This window comes from Panulirus ornatus, chromosome 29 (assembly GCF_036320965.1).
Source record: "Panulirus ornatus isolate Po-2019 chromosome 29, ASM3632096v1, whole genome shotgun sequence".
Classification (NCBI taxonomy): Eukaryota; Metazoa; Arthropoda; class Malacostraca; order Decapoda; family Palinuridae; genus Panulirus; species Panulirus ornatus.
In genome coordinates, this window is record NC_092252.1 from 10,060,271 (window position 1) to 10,083,370 (window position 23,100).

The 23,100-nt window shown below is 39.9% G+C and overlaps 1 protein-coding gene across 1 annotated transcript in view; it reads right to left on the reverse strand.

Annotated features, from left to right (window-relative positions):
* Ino80 (chromatin-remodeling ATPase INO80) overlaps positions 1-23,100 on the reverse strand; it is a 243,752-nt gene that overhangs the window by 191,057 nt on the left and 29,595 nt on the right. The window contains exons 13-22 of the mRNA XM_071679441.1: positions 21,074-21,343; positions 13,292-13,486; positions 9,261-9,422; positions 8,799-8,994; positions 8,554-8,644; positions 7,419-7,685; positions 5,201-5,486; positions 2,928-3,083; positions 1,832-1,951; positions 1,559-1,664 (exon numbers count right to left, since the gene is read on the reverse strand). Coding sequence (XP_071535542.1) covers positions 1,559-1,664; positions 1,832-1,951; positions 2,928-3,083; positions 5,201-5,486; positions 7,419-7,685; positions 8,554-8,644; positions 8,799-8,994; positions 9,261-9,422; positions 13,292-13,486; positions 21,074-21,343 — 1,849 coding nt within the window. The remainder of the gene's footprint in view (positions 1-1,558; positions 1,665-1,831; positions 1,952-2,927; positions 3,084-5,200; positions 5,487-7,418; positions 7,686-8,553; positions 8,645-8,798; positions 8,995-9,260; positions 9,423-13,291; positions 13,487-21,073; positions 21,344-23,100) is intronic.

Below are 23,100 nucleotides of genomic sequence, written 5' to 3' on the forward strand. Positions count from 1 at the left end.
CAAGAAACAGCAGTTATGTATAATGTAAAAAAAAAATGATATCTATGTTTGTGTGTAGATTTATAGATGTTACCGAACTTCTCCTGCACATGGTAATATTGAAAGTGATAAGTCATCTTCAATAAGGCCAAATCATCATAAATAGAAGGAAAGGAATTCAGTCTTGTTGAGACTCTCTTCACTCCAAAGGATTCTATCATTTTTGCTCTCTTATGGGTAGTGCAGCACTGAAGCCCTTGGACCCCAAATGAGGTACACTTTCTCATATGTGCTCTGGACATCACCATAATTTTCAACATTGCAAACACTGATTCAACATGTAACACGACCCCTAATGCCCAAAGTGAACTTTCCAAAGCTTACTTCCCAAAAGTCCTACACTCATGCCACACAGAAATATACATATCACCTTACTCTATGACCTGTGGTAATGCCCAGAGGATGTAGCTACCTCCCTGAGACCCATAGAAAAGGATCATGATGCAGGAAAGTATGGTAGGTACATATAAATATAATCACATTCCCAACCAAGGTTACCCTTTTAAGGAGCTCCTACAGCACTAAGAAAGCTGGACATGTTTAGGCAGGACCTTAGGTTGAGAAGGGTGGTGATATTGCATGTTTGTCTTTGTGGGGTAAGAAGGCAGCAACTGAGGAGTAAGAGTTCAGTGTCTTCAGTGTGGAAGTTGCATCTTGCGCGTGAGGAATCCTATGACAAATGAATCGGTGTTTCTATTGATGTAGAGATGACTGATGTCCAGAATGCAGATGAGAAAGTGTAAATCATGTTCATGACTGGGGATTGGCTTTAAGTGGGTGCATGTCACATTGAGATGTGTTTCAGACAAGTTTGGAAGGTTGGTCATCTTGCTGGGTCATTATAGTGTGTATATATTTAGTTAATAATGTTGTGTTTGTTAAGGGATGGGGGATCTGCACATATAAGATGGTGAGGTGTGAAGCACTGGTAAGCTTTTTATATCTAACTGGGGGTTGGTGGTCGGTTAGGAAGAAGTTTGGATGGGAAGGGTCCACTGCTGCTGCAAATGACTGAATACTATGCACATTGAGGTGAGATTACATTGGATGTGTTCTCATTTTCCTGTGGAGGTGCTGGATGTATCTGGTTGCTCGGAACCCAGTGAATGTTGTAAGTTTTCTTTTTGCGTGATTTGTTGCTCTGTTATATTTGCTTAAACTAGGGTGGATGACCAGGCAGATGAGGAATAATTTTGGGTGAATTGGATTAATCATCGGTAGGGAATACTAAGGGATTCATTTTTTGTCAAAACCTGGTAGGATATTGTCATATAGTATAGTATATGTCTGATATAGGGAAAATGAAGCAACCAAACAACATGTAACACCATGCAGCATAGTTCAGGCACAGAAGCAAAAAAAGTTAACACCATGAGGCATGACTATATCTAGACTGTGGCAAGAAAACAAACAAAGATCAGCAGCATGTGACAGGACTGGCAAGTCAGCAGCGGGCACTAGTTCAGATGATATGCCAGTAGCATAATTACGCACTGAAATCCCTAAGCTGAAATCTTACCAGGTATGAGAATATGGCTCCAACCCAGCTTTGGATAGGCGAGTCTGAGACCGCCCACATCCACAGATGTAAACCTGCGCCGCCTCTCCATCCAGTCCTTCTCCATCTGATTGATGAAAGTTAGACAGGCATGAACATAAATTACTTTTTTAATGAATCAATATAAAAGTACGTTCAGACAATGAATGGCATGGGATGATGACTAAATAATACTGCAACATGTAATGCAGATTTTAAAAATGAATGACATACAAAATGATCAAAAAGTTTTACCTGTGTGGAGCCATATAGTAGGCAAGGCAGCCCCTCATGCGTATCACATTGGCTCTTGCGCACCCTCCACCAGGCTGCTGTACGGTCATGGCAGAACAACTCCTTTTCCAGACACTGGGCCTACCAGCAAATACAGATTGTGAAAAAAATGGAGTGATGAAAACACTGCAACTGAGGTAAAAATAGTCAAACACATCAGTAATGATAATACAGATAATGATCTTTTGTGTCAAAGGCCACAGTAAAAAGTCCTAAAAGGCAAGACCTTGAATGCAACATCAAAAAAAGGAAACAAATCAGTGACTTAAGGAAAGACAAGAATAACCTATGAGTTTTTAAAAAGCAGAAAACTTGCCTTTTTGAAAAGGGGTGTATCATGCCTATATATAGTATTCTACAGCTTAGCAGTCTGGGTACAGAGACTGAAATCACAACAGCCAAAAGCTATGGCTTGCCAAGTTTTACACAGTAAACATACACTTTCTTCATCTGTTTCCTGACACTACCTTGTAAACATGGGAAACAGTGATCAACGGTGATCAAGTATGTGTACTGCACTGAAACCACAACTCCCTATCCACATCCAGGCCACACAGACCTTTCCATGTTTACCCCAGGAAGTTTCATATGCCCTGGTTCAGTCCATATGCATAACATATATACATACACATACACAGATATATCCATATATACACATGTACATACTCATACTTGCTTATCTTCATCTATTCCCAGTACCACCCTACCCCACAGGAAACAGCATTGCCACTCCCTGCATCAGCAAGGTAGCACTAGAAAAACAGAGAAAAAAAGGCCACATTCATTCACATTCAGTCTCTAGCTGTCGTGTGTAATGCACTGAACCCACATCTCCCTATCCACATCCAGGCCCCACAGACCTTTCCATGGTTTGCCCCAAACATTTTTATCAGATCAGGTACAAGAGATGAGGCCCCATCAGTGCAGAACTCTCCCTGTACTGTAAAAATGGGTAACTGCACAGTAATCCCTAAGTGTTTTCCATGCTAAGCAGATGACAGTAAATGTACACCAATAAACAAACACCTATGCGCACGCCTCTCTCTTTTCCTCTTACTTTGGCACAAGTGTGCATGAGAAATGTGGGAAGAATGGTGGGCTGGCAGGTGCGAGTGGTTGGTGGTCGCTCCACATGGGGCACTTCCGGTAACAGACAAAGTTCCTCCTCCCCTCCCTCAGGCATCTCCTCACCCTCTCCTGTGATCACCTCCCTCTGTTAAATAAAGAAATGAAATAATTATCAGCATATCTTAAAAATAAATTCATCTATGATATTTCTTTAAAGTATTATTAGATAAAAATAAATGAAAATATAAAGTAATACTCATAAAAATTTTCAAATGCAATCAATGCAGTTTACCTAAAAAGAATTCATATGCAATTTATAAGGAGGTGACTTATGGAGGCTGAAGGATTAAAAAGAGATGAATAATATGAGCTGATACAGTTATATATAAATTATATATAAATTATCAATCATACCTAATTGTTGCTTCCCGAGTCAGCGAGGTAGCTCCAGGAAACAGACAAATGTGCATCCACTCAGAGGCACATTTTTTTTCATACTTTGACGCTGTCTCCCGCATTAGCGAGGTAGCACAAGAAAACAGTTGAAAGAATGGCCCAACCCACCCACATACACATGTATATACATACACATCCATGCATGCACATATACATACCTATACATTTTAACATATACATATATAAATATATACACAGACACATACACATATACACAGGCACATAATTCATACTTGCTGCCTTTATTCATTCCTGCCGCCACCCCGCCACACGTGAAATAGCATCCCCCCTCCCCCGCGAGGTAGTGCTAGGAAAGGACAAAAGGCCACATGCAGGCCCCACAAAACTTTCCATGCACATATGTATACATAAACTCCCATTCAGGCACATATACATACACACATCTGGAGAAGGCATATGATACGGTTGCTTTGTGGAAGTTCTTAGGAGCATGTGGTGTGAGAGGCAAGCTGCTAGAAGCAGTAAAAATCTTTATCAAGGATGTAAGGTATGTGTATAAGTACGAAGAAAGGACAGCAATTGGTTCCCAGTGAAGGTCGGTTTGCAGCAGGGGTGAGTGATGTCCCTATGGTCCTTTTATTTGTTCATGGATGGGGTGGTTAGGGAAGTAAATGCATGAGTTTTGGATAGCGGGGCAAGTATGTAGTCTGTTGGGGACAAGAGGGTCTGGAAAGTGAGTCAGTTGTCGTTCGCTGATGATACAGCTCTAGTGGCTGATTTGAGGGAGAAACTACAGAAGGTGGTGACTAAGTTTGGGAAAGAGTGTGAAAGGAGAAAGTTGCGAGGAAATGTGAATAAGAGCAAGGTTATTCGGTTCAGTAGGGTTAAGGAACAAGATAGTCTCTAACGATGATATATGGATCAAATGCATGGGTATAGATAAGGTTGTACGGAAGAGGATGGATGTGTTGGAAACTAAATGTCTGAGAACAATATGTGGCATGAGGTGGTTTGATCAAGTAAGTAATGTAAGGGTAAGAGACATGTGTGGAAAAAAAAAATGTGGTTGAGAAAGTTAAAAAGGGTGTGCTGAAATGGTTTGGACACATGGAAAGAATGAATGAGGAGAAGTTGCCAGAGAAGACACAGGTTTAGAAGTGGAAGGGACAAAGAGAAGGGGTAGACCAACCTGAAGACTGAGGATGGGGGTGAAAAAGACTCTGAGTGACTGAGGCCTGAGTATGCAGGAGGGTGAAAAATGCCCACGGGATAAAATGAACTGGAACAAAATGGTATACATGGGTTGACGAGCTGCCAGTGAACTGAACCAGTCCATGTGAAGCAGCTTGAGAAAAACATGGAAGCATTTGTGGGGCCTGATTGTGGGCAGGGAGCTGTTGTTTAAGTGCACTGCACATGACATCTAGAGAATGGGAGTGAACAGACACTTTCTTCGTCTGTACCTGGCATTACCTCGCTAAGACAAGAAACAGTGAACTAACATGAATATAAATATGTTGAAAGCATAGGATCCAAGAGAATTGTGTGAGTTGCTAGCAAATGGAAGTGAGTGGGTTAAAGATCATCCCTATGGCAGTCTCTAATTGGCTGAGGGGAGACTTGAAATGAGTGAGCTTCTGCTACCAGAGATCAGTGGTTAGCAAAAGGAATGCTTCCTCATCGGAAATAATGAGTATCAGAGGGTTCTAACCCTGACAATCCTAAAGACATCTGATAAAATGTCTCACATGCTTATAGTGCAAACCACAGAAAAGAGAAATATTTGTTAATCAACTTTAAACACTGTTTTTGAAAGTCAAGGAAACTAGACATTATTGTACTCACTTTTTCACCATGTCTTCTAGAGGAATGCTTTAATCCTGTGCTTGTTTTCCTATGTGAGGATTTATGACCACCTCCTGGTTTTTGTTGATTTCCAATTTTATGTATATGTCCCAATTTCTGCAAGGAACCAATTTTTCCATACCCAATTTTTAAGTCTGGCACAGTTGTACAAGAAGTTTCCTCCTTAGTTAATACTTTCATTAAGTCATTAGGGGTACCTTCAGTATCACTTGAAAATTTTTTTTCAGATATTTCTTCTATCAATGGCATTCTTGCTTTCTTAGACCTGTGGAAGAGGCACCTTAACATTAACAGAAAAGTTTTTAATTAGTGGTTGCGTACATCCTACAAGTTGGGAGAACTATTCATAAACTATGTATGCATGCATCTACAATAATATGTGGTGTTAGTCATGCAATCCTAAAGCCTCTTTTACATAATTCCATATCAAAAAATGGTTTTCTATACATGTGTTATATAACCCCAAACACCTCTATCATTTCACTCTTCCATATCATTTTCTACATGTTATTCCTATTGCAAGGAACATATTCTTCTTGATCCCATCTTAAGAAGAACAATTTCATTCATCTCATTTAGATGCATGCCTAGTTGTAAATAAGGAGACTAAACAAAAAATCATAGGTGATACGCACTTTCAATAACAATGCAGCTGAGGCTAAAGCATCACTGCTATGCAACAAGTAAATTGTTGATATAATGATGTACAAAATGGTGATGAGAGAACTATTTGCCTCATCATGAATGATGGGTTTCACTGGGAAAAAGTAATTCACAACGATACAGGCTGATTGGACATTTTGAGGTGCACAACCATGGCCAGTAAAATACACTTTTCAAAATCATTTCTTAAAAGTACAAGAACGGGACTAAGTCCGTAAAAATAATATCAAAATAATCATACAGATCTGTGACACGAGCAATAAATACCGTAAAGGATGAAAAGCAAAGAGTAAGCAAAGAAGAACTAATAGAATATACTGTATATATGAAACCAAGGTGTATGGGATGTCAGAATCTGGGATAACAACGTTTAATCTCACTAATTCCATCACATCCCACTTTAGCATTCATATCATCCGATACAACCATGTTTCTCTCATTTTCAAAACCATTTAAACTGTCATTCATATTCCTCCAGAAAAGCTTCATTTCATCCTTACCTCATCCAGTCTTCATATTCACAGGTGCATATACCCATGTATAATTCACAACCTCAATCTTTCCTTTCACCCACCCTATTCTTGATTCATTCCATCCATGCTCTGTAACACCCTCCCATACTCTTAGTGATAGCAGAATTGCATATTCTTCTTTTCCTCTTCTAGATAATTTTCACTCATTCCCATCCACACTAAACTCCCTTCCAAGCCCTCCTATAACTTGCAATCATCATTTCTATTTTCACTCCACACACCCTCCCTATCCCTAGCACATCCACGTTACAACTTTTGAATCTCTCCACAATCTCCCTCCTTTTATTCTCCCAAGTCATCCCATTCACATTCAGTACCATCACCCTCAATCACTTATTCCTTTTAAACCTTGGCATATCTGGTACACTCCAGTGCTGATTCCTAGCCATTTGTGCCTTACCCTTGCCAGGCCACTAGCTGAGGGTGACTCCAGCAGTGTTTCCAGAGGCAGTGAGGCTATAAAATTGTCAAAACTAAAAGTAACAGTACACCTCAGGTGTTTGTCCAAATCTAAAACTATTGCCCTGATGTAATTGGGCAATGCCTCCCATTCAGTTTCACCCTAAAGGGGTGTGCAACGAAGTCACCACAGAAGATGGGGTGAGACTTGGCTACTCCAGCGAAACTAGAGTACCCCTCAAGGAGCTGAAACTCAATACTTTTCCCAATTCTGAGCCTCTTTGCTTTCCACAGTAGCAGCACCTCCTAGCTATATCAAATTTCTGAAGATTATCAAAGAAAAGTCCAAGGAAAATGTATTCAAAATGCTTATGTATAAAATTAAAACTATTACCATTACAATGATGAAATACAGCTCAATCTGCAGGAGTACAAGTCATATCTACAAATATATCAACAATTTTGGAGACATACGTACATGAAGATACAGCTATTGAAGTTTGCAAGAAAATTCTGTATGTATAACCCAAATTGACTTACTACATATATTTCATTTAAAATACATAAATAGATAAATGCAGCAAATGACAAGCAGCTCTTACCTCATTATTCTGTGGTTCATAGTCTCAGGGATGTGATGAATGACATGATCAGTAAAGGTGTAAGTAGATGATGTATTGGAAGTGAAAATTAGATCCGTCAGCACCTGACTTGATCTTATATTTGGTGGGCACAGCACAGAATCTACTAAAAGATGATCTTTACTCGCAGGTATTCTTCGGGAACATGGATGCTTTGTCCTTTCAACCCAATTGTTACGAAGATAACGAATATTTGCATACTGAAGAGCAGCGAGGAATAGCATCCACCTGATAATGAAATGATTATCATTACATTGTAAGTGATCTATCTATTCATAAGACTTAATCAAGAAAAATCTGTCTACCTATCTATCATCCTTATATCATTCTCATCTACATCAAGTGGAAAAAAAAAAATAATCCTAAAAATAAAAGATAATATGTAATAAAACCTTAAATAACTCTAAAGGTTACAAAATAAGTTCATTAAATCTTTGATAACGAAAAATATATACTCGATCCGTATTGAGTTCCGCAATCACTCAAAAAAAAATTCTCAAACTGTCAAAAAAAGAGAAACAAAACTCCTTAACCTGATGATTTATAAGAATAACTCATTACAAATCCTTTTCAGCAATGCTAATAAACAAGAGTGCTGATAAATGGGTCTAAAATTCATCCAAAAATTTCACAAGGAAATCTTCAACATCGAGAGGGAAAATGTTAAGAAAAATAAAAATACATATCTCTCTGAAAGTCAGCTGTGAAGGTAAAAACACTGTGAAGGTAAAAACACTGGGTAATTGGTCACCATGTGTAGCTACACTCCACTGTATGTACATGGTAAGGATGATTGGCTGCTCCCACCTCACCAAAGTGCCATCTTATCTCAGAAATGGGTGGGATGCTGTGTGGTTTTTGTCTCCATGAAGAAGCATCAGTTTGCCTCATAGTTATGGTGATAGTCCAAGAGTATATCCTCAAGGGTACATCTTATTTAGCGGAGTAGAATGTTGTTTTAACTAACTGTAAGCAATTACTCTATCTCAGACGTTTTTAAGGCTTTGTATAAAAGGCTGAGAAATATATCAATATTGCATTAACATTTGAAATGTACCAGTCATGTATGTTTTACTTGTCCTCTTACTGTACATACCTTGAAAGTAAATCTCCTAAAATTGCACGAGACATCTCATGAGGACTTAGGTTTATGAAGCGCAGGAATGAAAAACATCTAGTTTTTCTATCTGAAAAATCAGAAGGAAGCTTCTTAGAAGATAATGGAGCAAAACAGATTTTTGGTAGAGAGGATGAAAAGCTCAAACTTAGAGTGTGAATAATCATGGAATACCAACATATATTTTTTTGGTACTATCAAGTTAGAAAACTGGACAAACTTACCTTTTTCAGTACTGGAGTGGATATGGTGAGGGTGAAAGATGGAAAAGCAGTTGTATAGTAGATGATGTTTACTAGGGCTAGCTTCAAAGAGGAATGCTTCACGGAAGACTAGTTTGGGAATGATGTATGGCTCTGGACGCATGGTGTAGGGTGAACGTACTTCCCGTCGTTCCAGAAGCTCGGGATGATTACAAACCTACCAAATAAGTTTCTATTCCTGTAGATTTTTTCAATGTTGTTTAAAATATCCCATTAATATAATTTTCCTTTATTTTCTCAGACAGACCTAAGGGTCTTGATATGATTTCTCACACAAAATTTTCATGAGATTATCAGAGATGCAATTGTGATATAAAAAATACAGTATATATTTTCACTGACCAGGTTACTCTATGCAAAATTCAGCTATACAATCATTTTTGTTGCCTCAAAAAGGCTCATCTTATCATTCATCACCCTTACCTTTCTAAACTGCATGACAAGATTCATGAGTGATGATGTTACTGATGACTGCTGTGAGGATGGCCCCATTGATGACCGCAACAACTCATCAATACTAATCTTATTTTTAAGACCACTGTACAAGAATTTTTGTCGAAGTGTGAGGGGGCAGTACATCATTATCTGTTGGATAACGTTACACAAAGTAAATGTATATATCATAGTAAACAAGACAGTTGTACATAGTTCTCTGATAAAAACAAAACAAAATTGACTGGAAAAAACTTTAAAGGTTCTGAAATTAAGGAAATCGGTACTTGAGATGGTGAATAAGCAAGGTATTTCCTATAGATGGAACCTGAAGACCAAAGATGGAAGGATAAAATAAGGAATTATCTGTGAGTGGGAGGTGCAAATATAGAGTCCAACATGTCAAATGACAAAGTGTAAAGTTGAGATTCTACACATGACAAAATGATGCATGATGGGAGAATACCAAAACCAAAGTATAGCAAAATTAAAGGCTCTTTTCATTCTCCATTAACTATGATTGTAATTACAGTAAAGCCTTTCTTAAGCAGTCTGTTTAATCTTTTAAAATAAAAAGCACTCAAGCTTGCACAACAGTAAATATACCCTAAAGAAGTGAGCATTTTCCTTTGCAGTCTACAAGACTAAGGCTGGGGACCTAAGTTCTGCAAATCAATACAATGTATGTATCTTTGCACTTAAGGAACACGAGTAAAATGAATGGACAAGTGGGAGATAGAGAGAAGATGAAATAATTAGTAATATCCAAGCATGTACATAATCAAGGAAATTTTCAGTATTTTTTTTTCTATACATAAGGTAGTAGGCAGTGGTGAAGCAAAAACTGAAAGTTACTACCAGCTGGATTTCAGGAGGTATAATGACAACCATTCCAGTAAGCCAGTGATTATCATAATTTCTACCCTGGTCCAGTTCACTGCTTTCTTTTCTCTGCAATCTACAAACAAAAACCTCTTCTCTATCTTTTAATTAACACTTGACATGTAACTCACACAATTCTTTACTCTATATCACATCATCTTCATCCCTAGGGATACAGGAGGAAGAAAACTACACATGCATCTCCTGCATGCCATAAAAGGTGGATACAGATGGAAGCAGGAGGAGGGAAAAAATCCCTCCTTGTACTGTAACTTTCTAAAAGGGGGAACAGAAAAAGAAGCTGAGCAAGGTGTGCTCCTTCAAGGTTTTGACTGAGGTGTCTGAATGTGTGTGGATGTAACCAGGAAAGAAGGCAGATATAAATAATATATTTGGGGAGAAGAATCTGAGTGTTCTGTCGCTAAGTAAAACTAAGTTCAAGGGAAAGGCAGAAGAATGGTTTGGGAATGTCCAGTGTGTAGTCAAGGGTTAGTGTGAAGGTATGAGGAAAAGAGGGAGGGCGTAGCACTTCTGATGAAGGAAGAGTTGTGGGAATGTGCTTAAAAATATGAGAATGAGTTCTACTCTGATGTGGGTGAGAATATAGCAGATTACAAGTAAGGAACTGTTAGTACACACATAACTGGTAACAAAAGGTGAAGAGGAGCAGAGTCTTTGGGAGGAAATCACCAAGTGTTTCAGTAAATTTATGCAAGGTTTGGTTCACTAATTTTGTTGCAAGGTTTCAAGTGTTACTGATAGGATATTTGAATTGCAAAAGTGCATGATGCGACAGTTGAGAGTAAAATCAGGAGGCATGGGGTACCCAAGTGGACCCTGGGATTTGTCTAGCCTCTCCCAATGGTGGTACCAGAGAATTATCACTTGGTTGTGCAACCATGTATTTTGACTGAATAAAAGATATGAAAAAAATAAGAAAAATAAAGGTGTGAGTTAAGTGTCATCAAATACAGTGTTTGAGAGAAACAGAGCGTCTGATGCAGGGATGAATGCCAGCAACTAACGTGCAGATGAGGCAAGCAGAATAAAAAACAGTAATCTGAAAGAGGGATAGAAGACTACACAGCCATAGTGCTGGCTCACTATATTGCCACCACTATCCCTCCTGTAACCCAGGCAGCAGTGCCTCCATGTATGGTGGTTGCCTCCCACACATCACTCACTGATGCTATCAAATTTGCAGTAATAAGTGCTACAAGAAAGATTATCCATTGTCCATGATATGTTTGTGACAAGTGCCTAAATATTCATTGTTTTTTCTTCTGAGATTCAGTGCTTGGTGAGGTCACTTCCATCAGTGCTTACCTTTCAAGAGGTTTAATACAAACACATGCCCCTTCTGATTATACTGGACATTGCAGGTATCTATCCATCTATCTGTTTAACTGCCTACCTACCCATCTATGTCACTGAATCGCGTAAGTTGATAAACCAGATTTAATAAGTAACCTCAGGTTCTAACTAGCTTTTCCTGCCCATAGGGCAGGTCAGGGATGGGTAAGTTGGTGGTTGAGGAAGGGAGGGTGAGGACAGGGGTTTGGGGTTATTTGGGGGCACATCATGGTTTGGGAGTAACCCATTCCCAATGGATATGTCCCTAAAGCACACTTGCCTACCAAACATATGCTGAGCTGTCCTGTCAATTTGCAGACACCATTCTAAGCACAAAAGACAAACAGTGAAAACGATCTTGAAATACAGAAATTCATAAAAATAAAGCAACACCACACTCATGAAAATATAACTAATACCTATATCCTGCCCTCACCATGTGCCCCACAGATACACTTCCAAATTACAGAACCTAACCAACAAACCCACCATGCATTTGCATGGAGATTCTAACACTACTATTCTACATTCTTGAAATATAATCCAAAAAATAAAACCACACAGCATTTAAGAAAACATAACTAATGACTATATTTCTGCTCATACAATATGCCCCAAGATACACTCCCAAACTGCAGAACCTGACTAACACACCCATCATGCACATGCTCGCCCAAGATCCCACAAGAACAATGCTTGTACACCAATCGTATCCCTTCAACATCCTTAAATTATGCAACCAACCAACCAGACTCCCAACTCACAAATTACAACAACCATAACTTTATTGCACCTGACAATTCACACAAGGACTCCATGATGCAAGTTACATGAACTCTTCACTGACGACTAACCTATTCTAATAACACTTAAAATATGCCACGCTAGCTAAATAATCCCTAAAAAAAAAATTCTAGGAAAGCAGACTGCCTAGCATTCACACAGTACATACAAACTAAACTTCAAGATTTCATCTAAGATAGTTTCCCATCCCGTTCTCATCATTTCACTCTTCATCAATACCAAAAACCAATCCATATATCACAGAGACATAGACAGCAATATAACTCAGACTTATTCCCACAAATCAGAGACCTCATAATGGAAACAACCATGCTTACACAAAACAACTTCCCATCAACAGAGACCATAAATCTGATTCCCACTCTAAACAGTACCATCACTAACATTATCACTTTAAAAAAGACAATAAACTAGCACACATTCCCAAACACTATAACAATCAAACATTCCACACCACTCCAGCCTCCATATATGAAGCTTTTCAAACTCAAGATAACACCATTCCCTCTCCCAAAGAACACACAATCATGTAACACTATTCAAAAATTAGCTACAAACCATCAAATATTCCCCTAAATACAACAACCATGAAAAGACTACTCAAATTCCATCCTGATACAACAGCTTTACTACCCATACCCACAGACATTCAAAATGCAATTAAAACCTTAACAAACTCCCCTGAAAATAGTCCCAGTAACATATCAAACTTTCAAATTAGTCATTTTGGCCAAAATGCAATCCAAGCTCTCACAGATATCTTCAACCTTGAAACATGCCATCATAATAGCCATATGTAGAATGAAATCAACATAAAATACTCATCACATACAGTACTTACATAAATAAGGAGTATCCATGCTGCCAACCAACTCAACACCCTCCCACACCCAAACAGGGTACTATATACTACAGTGTCTTGTGGGAGGCATTTCCCACGGTAAAAATGACAAATTCTAAACATTCATTCTGGTTCATCTTACCTCAATTTTATCTGTTAGCTCATTCTCAACTTCTGTTTTCACTCGTCTCAACATGAAAGGTTTTAAGATCATGTGAAGTCGATTTAAATGTTCTGCAAAGAAAACATGAGCAAATTTTGACACATTATTCATCTCTATATAAAAACTATCATTATCTTCATTTTCATTATTTCTATACTTATCATTATCATTATCATCATTACTATTATCATTTTCTTTTTTATTATACTATGATGCTGTCTCCCGCGTTAGCGAGGAAGCGCAAAGGAACAGACAAAAGAATGGCCCAACCCACCCACATACACATGTATATACATGCACGCCTACCCATGCTCATATACATACCTATACATTTCAACGTATACATACATATACATACACAGACATATACGTACATACACATGTAAATATTCATACATGCTGCCTTCATTCATTCCCGCCACACATGAAATGACACCCCCTCCCCCTGCGTGTGCACAAGGTAGTGCTAGGAAAAACAAAAAAGGCCACATTCGTTCACACTCAGTCTCTAGCTGTCATGTAATGCACCGAAACCAAAGCTCCCTTTCCACATCCAGGCTCCACAAAACTTTCCATGGTTTACCCAAGACACTTCACATGCCCTGCTTCAATCCACTGACAGCACAACCACCCTGGTATACCACATCATTCCAATTCACTCAATTCCTTGCATGCCTTTCACCTCCTGTATGTTCAGGCCCTAATCACTCAAAATCTTTTTCACTCCATCCTTCCACCTCCAATTTGATCTCCCACTTCTTGTTCCCTCCACCTCTGACACATATATCCTCTTTGTCAATCTTTCCTCACTCATTCTCTCCATGAGACCAAACCATTTCAATACACCCTCTTCTGCTCTCTCCACCACGCTCTTTTTATTATCATAAAGTTCTGTGAGCGTTGAAAAATGTGTGGAAGTCAAGAACGTTATCTTGGAAAGCAAAAATGGGTATGTTTGAGGGAATAGTGGTTCCAACAATGTTATATGGTTGCAAGGCGTGGGCTATAGATAGAGTTGTGCGGAGGAGGGTCGATGTGCTGGAAATGAGATGTTTGAGGACAATATATGGTGTGAGGTAGTTTGATCGAGTAAGTAATGAAAGGGTAAGAGAGATGTGTATTACTAAAAAGAGTGTGGTTGAGAGCAGAAGAGGATGTTTTGAAATGGTTTGGTCACATGAAAAAGAATGAGTGAGGAAAGATTGACAAAGAGGATATATGTGTCAGAGGTGGAGGGACCAGGGAGAAGTGGGAAACCAAATTGGAGGTGGAAAGATAGAGTAAAAGGGATTTTGAGTGGTCAGGGCCTGGGCATACGGCAGGGTGGGGGGCATGCAGGGAGTAGAGTGAATTGGAACGATGTGGTATACCAGGGTTGACGTGCTGTCAGTGGATTGGGCCGGGGCATGTGGGGCATCTGGGGTGGGCCATGGAGGGTTCTGTGGGGCCTGGATGTGGAAAGGGAGCTGTGGTTTCGGTGCAATATACGTGACTGCTGGAGACTGGGTGTGAGCAAGTGTGGCCTTTGTTGTCTTTTCCTAGCACTACCTCGCGCACATGCAGGGGGATGGGGGGGTGTCATTTCATGTGTGGCAGGGTGGTGACGGGAATGAGTGGGGGCGGACAGTATGAATTGTGTACATGTGTATATATTTATAAGTCTGTGTGTGTGTATATATGTATACGTTGAGATATATAGGTGTGTATGTGTGCGTGTGTGAACGTGTATGTGTATGCATGTCTGTGCGGGTGGGTTAGGCCGTTTTTTCGTCTGTTTCCTTGCGCTGCCACATATATATATATATATATATATATATATATATATATATATATATATATATATATATATATATATATATTAGGTACGTGTAGGAAGAGAGGAAAGAGATTGGTTCTCAGTGAATGTAGGTTTGTGGCAGGGGTGTGTGATGTCTCGATGGTTGTTTAATTTGTTTATGGATGGGGTTGTTAGGGAGGTGAATGCAAGAGTTTTGGAAAGAGGGGCAAGTATGAAGTCTGTTGGGGATGAGAGAGCTTGGGAAGTGAGTCAGTTGTTGTTCGCTGATGATACAGCGCTGGTGGCTGATTCATGTGAGAAACTGCAGAAGCTGGTGACTGAGTTTGGTAAAGTGTGTGGAAGAAGAAAGTTAAGAGTAAATGTGAATAAGAGCAAGGTTATTAGGTACAGTAGGGTTGAGGGTCAAGTCAATTGGGAGGTGAGTTTCAATGGAGAAAAACTGGAGGAAGTGAAGTGTTTTAGATATCTGGGAGTGGATCTGGCAGCAGATGGAACCATGGAAGCGGAAGTGGATCATAGGGTGGGGGAGGGGGCGAAAATTCTGGGAGCCTTGAAGAATGTGTGGAAGTCGAGAACATTATCTCGGAAAGCAAAAATGGGTATGTTTGAAGGAATAGTGGTTCCAACAATGTTGTATGGTTGCAAGGCGTGGGCTATGGATAGAGTTGTGCGCAGGAGGATGGATGTGCTGGAAATGAGATGTTTGAGGACAATGTGTGGTGTGAGGTGGTTTGATCGAGTAAGTAACGTAAGGGTAAGAGAGATGTGTGGAAATAAAAAGAGCGTGGTTGAGAGAGCAGAAGAGGGTGTTTTGAAATGGTTTGGGCACATGGAGAGAATGAGTGAGGAAAGATTGACAAAGGGGATATATGTGTCGGAGGTGGAGGGAACGAGGAGAAGAGGGAGATCAAATTGGAGGTGGAAAGATGGAGTGAAGAAGATTTTGTGTGATCAGGGCCTGAACATGCAGGAGGGTGAAAGGAGGGTAAGGAATAGAGTGAATTGGAGCGATGTGGTATACCGGGGTTGATGTGCTGTCAGTGGATTGAATCAGGGCATGTGAAGCGTCTGGGGTAAACCATGGAAAGCTGTGTAGGTATGTATATTTGCGTGTGTGGACGTATGTATATACATGTGTATGGGGGTGGGTTGGGCCATTTCTTTCGTCTGTTTCCTTGCGCTACCTCGCAAACGCGGGAGACAGCGACAAAGCAAAAAAAGAAAAAAAAAAAAAAAATATTAGGTACAGTAGGGTTGAGGGTCAAGTCAATTGGGAGGTGAGTTTGAATGGAGAAAAACTGGAGGAAGTGAAGTGTTTTAGATATCTGGGAGTGGATCTGGCAGCGGATGGAACCATGGAAGCGGAAGTGGATCATAGGGTGGGGGAGGGGGCGAAAATTCTGGGAGCCTTGAAGAATGTGTGGAAGTCGAGAACATTATCTCGGAAAGCAAAAATGGGTTTGTTTGAAGGAATAGTGGTTCCAACAATGTTGTATGGTTGCGAGGCGTGGGCTATGGATAGAGTTGTGCGCAGGAGGATGGATGTGCTGGAAATGAGATGTTTGAGGACAATGTGTGGTGTGAGGTGGTTTGATCGAGTAAGTAACGTAAGGGTAAAAGAGATGTGTGGAAATAAAAAGAGCGTGGTTGAGAGAGCAGAAGAGGGTGTTTTGAAATGGTTTGGGCACATGGAGAGAATGAGTGAGGAAAGATTGACCAAGAGGATGTATGTGTCGGAGGTGGAGGGAACGAGGAGAAGAGGGAGACCAAATTGGAGGTGGAGAGATGGAGTGAAAAAGATTTTGTGTGATCGGGGCCTGAACATGCAGGAGGGTGAAAGGAGGGTAAGGAATAGAGTGAATTGGAGCGATGTGGTATACCGGGGTTGACGTGCTGTCAGTGGATTGAATCAAGGCATGTGAAGCGTCTGGGGTAAACCATGGAAAGCTGTGTAGGTATGTATATTTGCGTGTGTGGACGTATGTATATGCATGTGTATGGGGGTGGGTTGGGCCATTTCTTTCGTCTGTTTCCTTGCGCTACCTCGCAAACGCAGGAGACAGCGACAAAGCAAAAAAAAAAAAAAAAAATGTGTGTGTGTGTGTGTGTGTGTGTGTGTGTGGAAGGCAAGAACATTATCTATGAGAGCAAAAATGGGCACACTTGAAGGAATAGTGGTTCCAACAGTGTTATATGGTTGAACAATGTTATATGGTTGCAAGGCATGGGCTATAGACAGGGTTGTGTGGAGGAAGGTGGATGTGTTGGAAATGAGATGTTTGAGGACAATATGTGGTGTGAGGTGGTTTGATCGAGTAAGTAATGAAACTATAAGAGAGATGTGTGATAATAAAAAGAGTGTGGTTGAGAGAGCAGAAGAGAGAGTATTGAAATGGTCTGGACACATGGAGAGAATGAGAGAGGAAAGATTGACAAGGAGGACAAATGTGTCAGAGGTGGAGGGAACAAGAAGTGGGAGACCAAACTGGAGGTGGAAGGATTAAGTGAAAAAGATTTTGAGCAATTTGAAAGGCATGCAAGAAATAGAGTGGATTGGAATGATGTGGTATACCAGGGTCAATGTGCTGTCAATGGATTGAACCAGGGCATGTTAAGAGTCTGGGGTAAACCATGGAAAGTTTTGTGGGGCCTGGATGTGAAAAGGGAGCTGTGGTTTCAGTGCATTACACATGACAGTTAGAGACTGAGTGTGAACAAATGTGGCCTTTGTTGTCTTTTCCTAGCACTACCTCGCGCAAATGCAGGGGAAGGGGGTGTCATTTCATGCGTGGTGGGTTGGCGACAGAAATGGATGAAGGCAGCATGTATGAATATATACATGTGTATTGATGTATATGTCTGTGTATGTATATATATGTATAAGTTGAAATGTATAGGTATGTATATGTATGTGTGTAGGCGTTTATGTATATACATGTGTGTGTGGGTGGGTTGGGCCATTCTTTCATCTGTTTCCTTGTGCTACCTCGCAAACGCGGGAGACAGCGACAAAGCAAAAAAAAAAAAAAACAAAAAAGGCCACATTCGTTCACACTCAGTCTCTAGCTGTCATGTAATGCACCGAAACCAAAGCTCCCTTTCCACATCCAGGCTCCACAAAAAAACTTTCCATGGTTTACCCAAGACACTTCACATGCCCTGCTTCAATCCACTGACAGCACAAACCACCCTGGTAATACCACATCATTCCAATTCACTCAATTCCTTGCATGCCTTTCACCTCCTGTATGTTCAGGCCCTAATCACTCAAAATCTTTTTCACTCCATCCTTCCACCTCCAATTTGATCTCCACTTCTTGTTCCCTCCACCTCTGACACATATATCCTCTTGTCAATCTTTCCTCACTCATTCTCTCCATGAGACCAAACCATTTCAATACACCCTCTTCTGCTCTCTCCACCACGCTCTTTTTATTATCATAAAGTTCTGTGAGCGTTGAAAAATGTGTGGAAGTCGAGAACATTATCTCGGAAAGCAAAAATGGGTATGTTTGAGGGAATAGTGGTTCCAACAATGTTGTATGGTTGCAAGGCATGGGCTATAGACAGGGTTGTGTGGAGGAAGGTGGATGTGTTGGAAATGAGATGTTTGAGGACAATATATGGTGTGAGGTAGTTTGATCGAGTAAGTAATGAAAGGGTAAGAGAGATGTGTGGAAATAAAAAGAGCGTGGTTGAGAGAGCAGAAGAGGGTGTTTTGAAATGGTTTGGGCACATGGAGAGAATGAGTGAGGAAAGATTGACCAAGAGGATGTATGTGTCGGAGGTGGATTGGAATGATGTGGTATACCAGGGTTGACGTGCTGTCAGTGGATTGAATCAAGGCATGTGAAGCGTCTGGGGTAAACCATGGAAAGTTTTGTGGGGCCTGGATGTGGAAAGGGAGCTGTGGTTTCAGTGCATTACACATGACAGTTAGAGACTGAGTGTGAACAAATGTGGCCTTTGTTGTCTTTTCCTAGCACTACCTAGCTGATGCAGGAAACAGCGATTAAGTACGATAAAAAAAAACAAAAAAAAAAAAAAACAAAAAAGGCCACATTCGTTCACACTCAGTCTCTAGCTGTCATGTAATGCACCGAAACCAAAGCTCCCTTTCCACATCCAGGCTCCACAAAACTTTCCATGGTTTACCCAAGACACTTCACATGCCCTGCTTCAATCCACTGACAGCACAAACCACCCTGGTAATACCACATCATTCCAATTCACTCAATTCCTTGCATGCCTTTCACCTCCTGTATGTTCAGGCCCTAATCACTCAAAATCTTTTTCACTCCATCCTTCCACCTCCAATTTGATCTCCCACTTCTTGTTCCCTCCACCTCTGACACATATATCCTCTTTGTCAATCTTTCCTCACTCATTCTCTCCATGAGACCAAACCATTTCAATACACCCTCTTCTGCTCTCTCCACCACGCTCTTTTTATTATCATAAAGTTCTGTGAGCGTTGAAAAATGTGTGGAAGTCGAGAACATTATCTCGGAAAGCAAAAATGGGTATGTTTGAAGGAATAGTGGTTCCAACAATGTTATATGGTTGAACAATGTTATATGGTTGAACAATGTTATATGGTTGAACAATGTTATATGGTTGCAAGGCATGGGCTATAGACAGGGTTGTGTGGAGGAAGGTGGATGTGTTGGAAATGAGATGTTTGAGGACAATGTGTGGTGTGAGGTGGTTTGATCGAGTAAGTAATGAAAGGGTAAGAGAGATGTGTATTACTAAAAAGAGTGTGGTTGAGAGCAGAAGAGGATGTTTTGAAATGGTTTGGGCACATGGAGAGAATGAGTGAGGAAAGATTGACAAAGAGGATATATGTGTCAGAGGTGGAGGGACCAGGGAGAAGTGGGAAACCAAATTGGAGGTGGAAAGATGGAGTGAAGAAGATTTTGTGTGATCGGGGCCTGAACATGCAGGAGGGTGAAAGGAGGGTAAGGAATAGAGTGAATTGGAGCGATGTGGTATACCGGGGTTGACGTGCTGTCAGTGGATTGAATCAAGGCATGTGAAGCGTCTGGGGTAAACCATGGAAAGTTTTGTGGGGCCTGGATGTGAAAAGGGAGCTGTGGTTTCCTAGCACTACCTAGCTGATGCAGGAAACAGCGATTAAGTACGATAAAAAAACAAATTCTAATTCCATCTATTCCTTCTATCATTTTGCCAAAAGGCAAGGCTACCACAGAGAGCTCACTGCAGGAAAATCTCAAGTTATGAAGAATGAGTTGCACGAGTTCAGCATTGTTAAAGGCTATATGTGACAAGAAGACATTGTATGTTTGTTGGAAGAATGCCAGCAGTCCATGTGTGGGTGAGGCAGAAAGAAACAGCTACCTGGGTCAGTGGAGTGCAACTTGACAACCACTGAAATGCTGGCTCACTATGTAGCCATCACTAATCCCCCTGATAGCTAGGTGGGTAGTACCAGTATTATACCTCCCTGGTTAGTGGCTGCCAACCAACTACTACCAACTGCATTAATCAGTTTGCACTTTATATTTAACTTCTTTATCTTTACTGGATATTGCTAGAGCATCAATAACAATATTACCAACAATCACAAGTTATTTTCTGTAAGTAGATACACCATATTTTGGGGAGTAAAACTGTCTCGGATCCTTGCAGGTTATGCCAATAGCTAAGAAATATAAAAGATTTTCATCACAAGAGAATAAGACATGAAAATGTGTGGTTGTATGGAATACATTTCTATCATTTTGCATGCAAAGTCAAACAAATAATCTCATCTAAAGTGCCTTACGTGAGAAGTCAAGTAGGACTACTGTAATACTAAAATGTACAGAATTGTAGATCCTTTTAATAAGGAAAACCAGTATCAATATAATTTACACTGCAGTCAAAGATGTGAAATAATCAAGAAGACAAACATCCAAAAATAGAGACAAAGATAAAACATAAAATACTAACCTACATGCAGTCTCCTGCAAAGGAAAATATAATAAATTCCAAAGATTTTTAAATATACCTAATGAAAGATCATACCTGTTAATGCTTTTGATGGCCTGAGCTTCATCAAGAACCATGTAGTTCCATTTTAAGCGGTTCAGAAATTTGAAATCTTGAATGACAATCTGATAACTGGTTACAACAATGTGAAAACTAGCCTCTCTAGTCCCAAGGTTTTTGCCATCAAAAAATTTTCGAAGATTTTTGCGTTCCTCTGGATTACCCCAATATGGCACCACCTGACATGCAATAATAACAGTTAAGAACAAAACATACTAAGATGATTTACTTCTCTTACAACAGACTGTTTTTTATCTATAACACATTATAAAGAGTCCTTCATTAACATCATCAATGTGTTCCTGGGAAAATAACAAATCAAAATAACATTAATCAAACAATGTCAAAAATTGGCATCACTTTCTTGGACAAACAAGGCAAAAAGTCTTTTCAAGTGATAAGAAAAAAAATCAAAACACAATGCAACTGTAAAACAGACATAAATAAAATGGTTCTATTGTCAAACCTTCTCAAGCCTTCTTCAAATCCCTAAATAAGCCCTTTGCTTTCACAATAATTAAAAGCATACTCAAAGACATACAACAATGATGTTGGTCCTCCAGCCAAGAGCTCTAGTAACTGTTTCATATTACACATTCATCCACTCCTGTGAAGGAAGTGAAGCACCTGCATTTTTTCAAAATATTTTGATTTTAAGAGAATCTTTAACAATACCCCTTACCACTGTTGCTGAAAGTGATTGTAAACAACCCATGTCAGCATCACATTTGCCAGCTTGAGTTTGAATATATCTATTTTCATTTCTAAGGTATTGTTCTCCTTTGTCTTTCAATTAAGGACTTTCAGAAGCATTACTTTCTTGTATCTAGCAGAGTAAACAGTGAAATGTCACCACATCTGATGGAAGTGATGTAACTTTAAAGAATAATTAACAAAACAACCAAATTTCATATTTGCATTAGTGACGAAACCATGAAGAGTGATTCTGAATACTGGAAAAGTCTCAGTCTCCAAGCACAAAGTGGGTCAAAGGGTACACACTTTGTTCAAATGGCAGTGGCATGCAAAAATCTAAAGGCTGGGTACTATTCCACCATTTGAGGGAGACAACTTTTTATCAGGGTGCTGTCCCATGAGAGTTACGGATAAGTACAACATCCGAAAATTCTACTCTCTTTTATCTCTAAAACAGTACTTGGCTTGTCTTCTTCCTTTTCCATCCTTTTCTCTTTGAACAGAGTATGATCTTCCAATCCAAAACTTATCAACAATCTGCATATATCTATCTCTCAATTCTGCAGTTTTGAGTTTTGGTGCAATAAACTTGTTAACCAAGTACAACTCCTACTCATCAACCCAATGTCTGTTTTTTCTAAAATGTCCAACTTCATCAACACACCAGACCTTATTACTCAGTAATTTCTGATATCTTTCACAGAACAATGCATGTGCTTCCATAATTATTCTAGCAGTGTATATTACCTTCTCTATAGCATCAACTAGTAACCCAATATGTCACTTTGCCCCATTGGCTCCAGGTCTCTGTTCCTAGGCATCCATTAATGCCCTCTGTTTTGGCCATTCAGCCCAAGTTTATTCCTGTTTCCTGTAGCCTATTTTCAGGTGTCTCCATTCTCTATGTTATGGGTATTCCCTTTTACTGCACAGCAAAGAGAGAAGTGGAAAACACCTGCCAGATTGCAGAGCTGCCATGGTGAAAGAAATTATAGAATCAAATTCACCCTGAATGTCCATATCCTTTGCCAGCCTGCAATGTCTGGGGTGGAGACCACACTCTGTAAAATCTATCCCCAGGAAAGGTGCAAAACTATGCACTTTATCGATAACATCCCATGCAAACAAGAGCAGTCATGATAGATGGATAAATAGATAAACAGTTAGAAAGATGAACTGGTAATATGTAATTAGATGATCCTATGAGATGAGAAAGGTCTGGAAATATCTCTAAGCCATT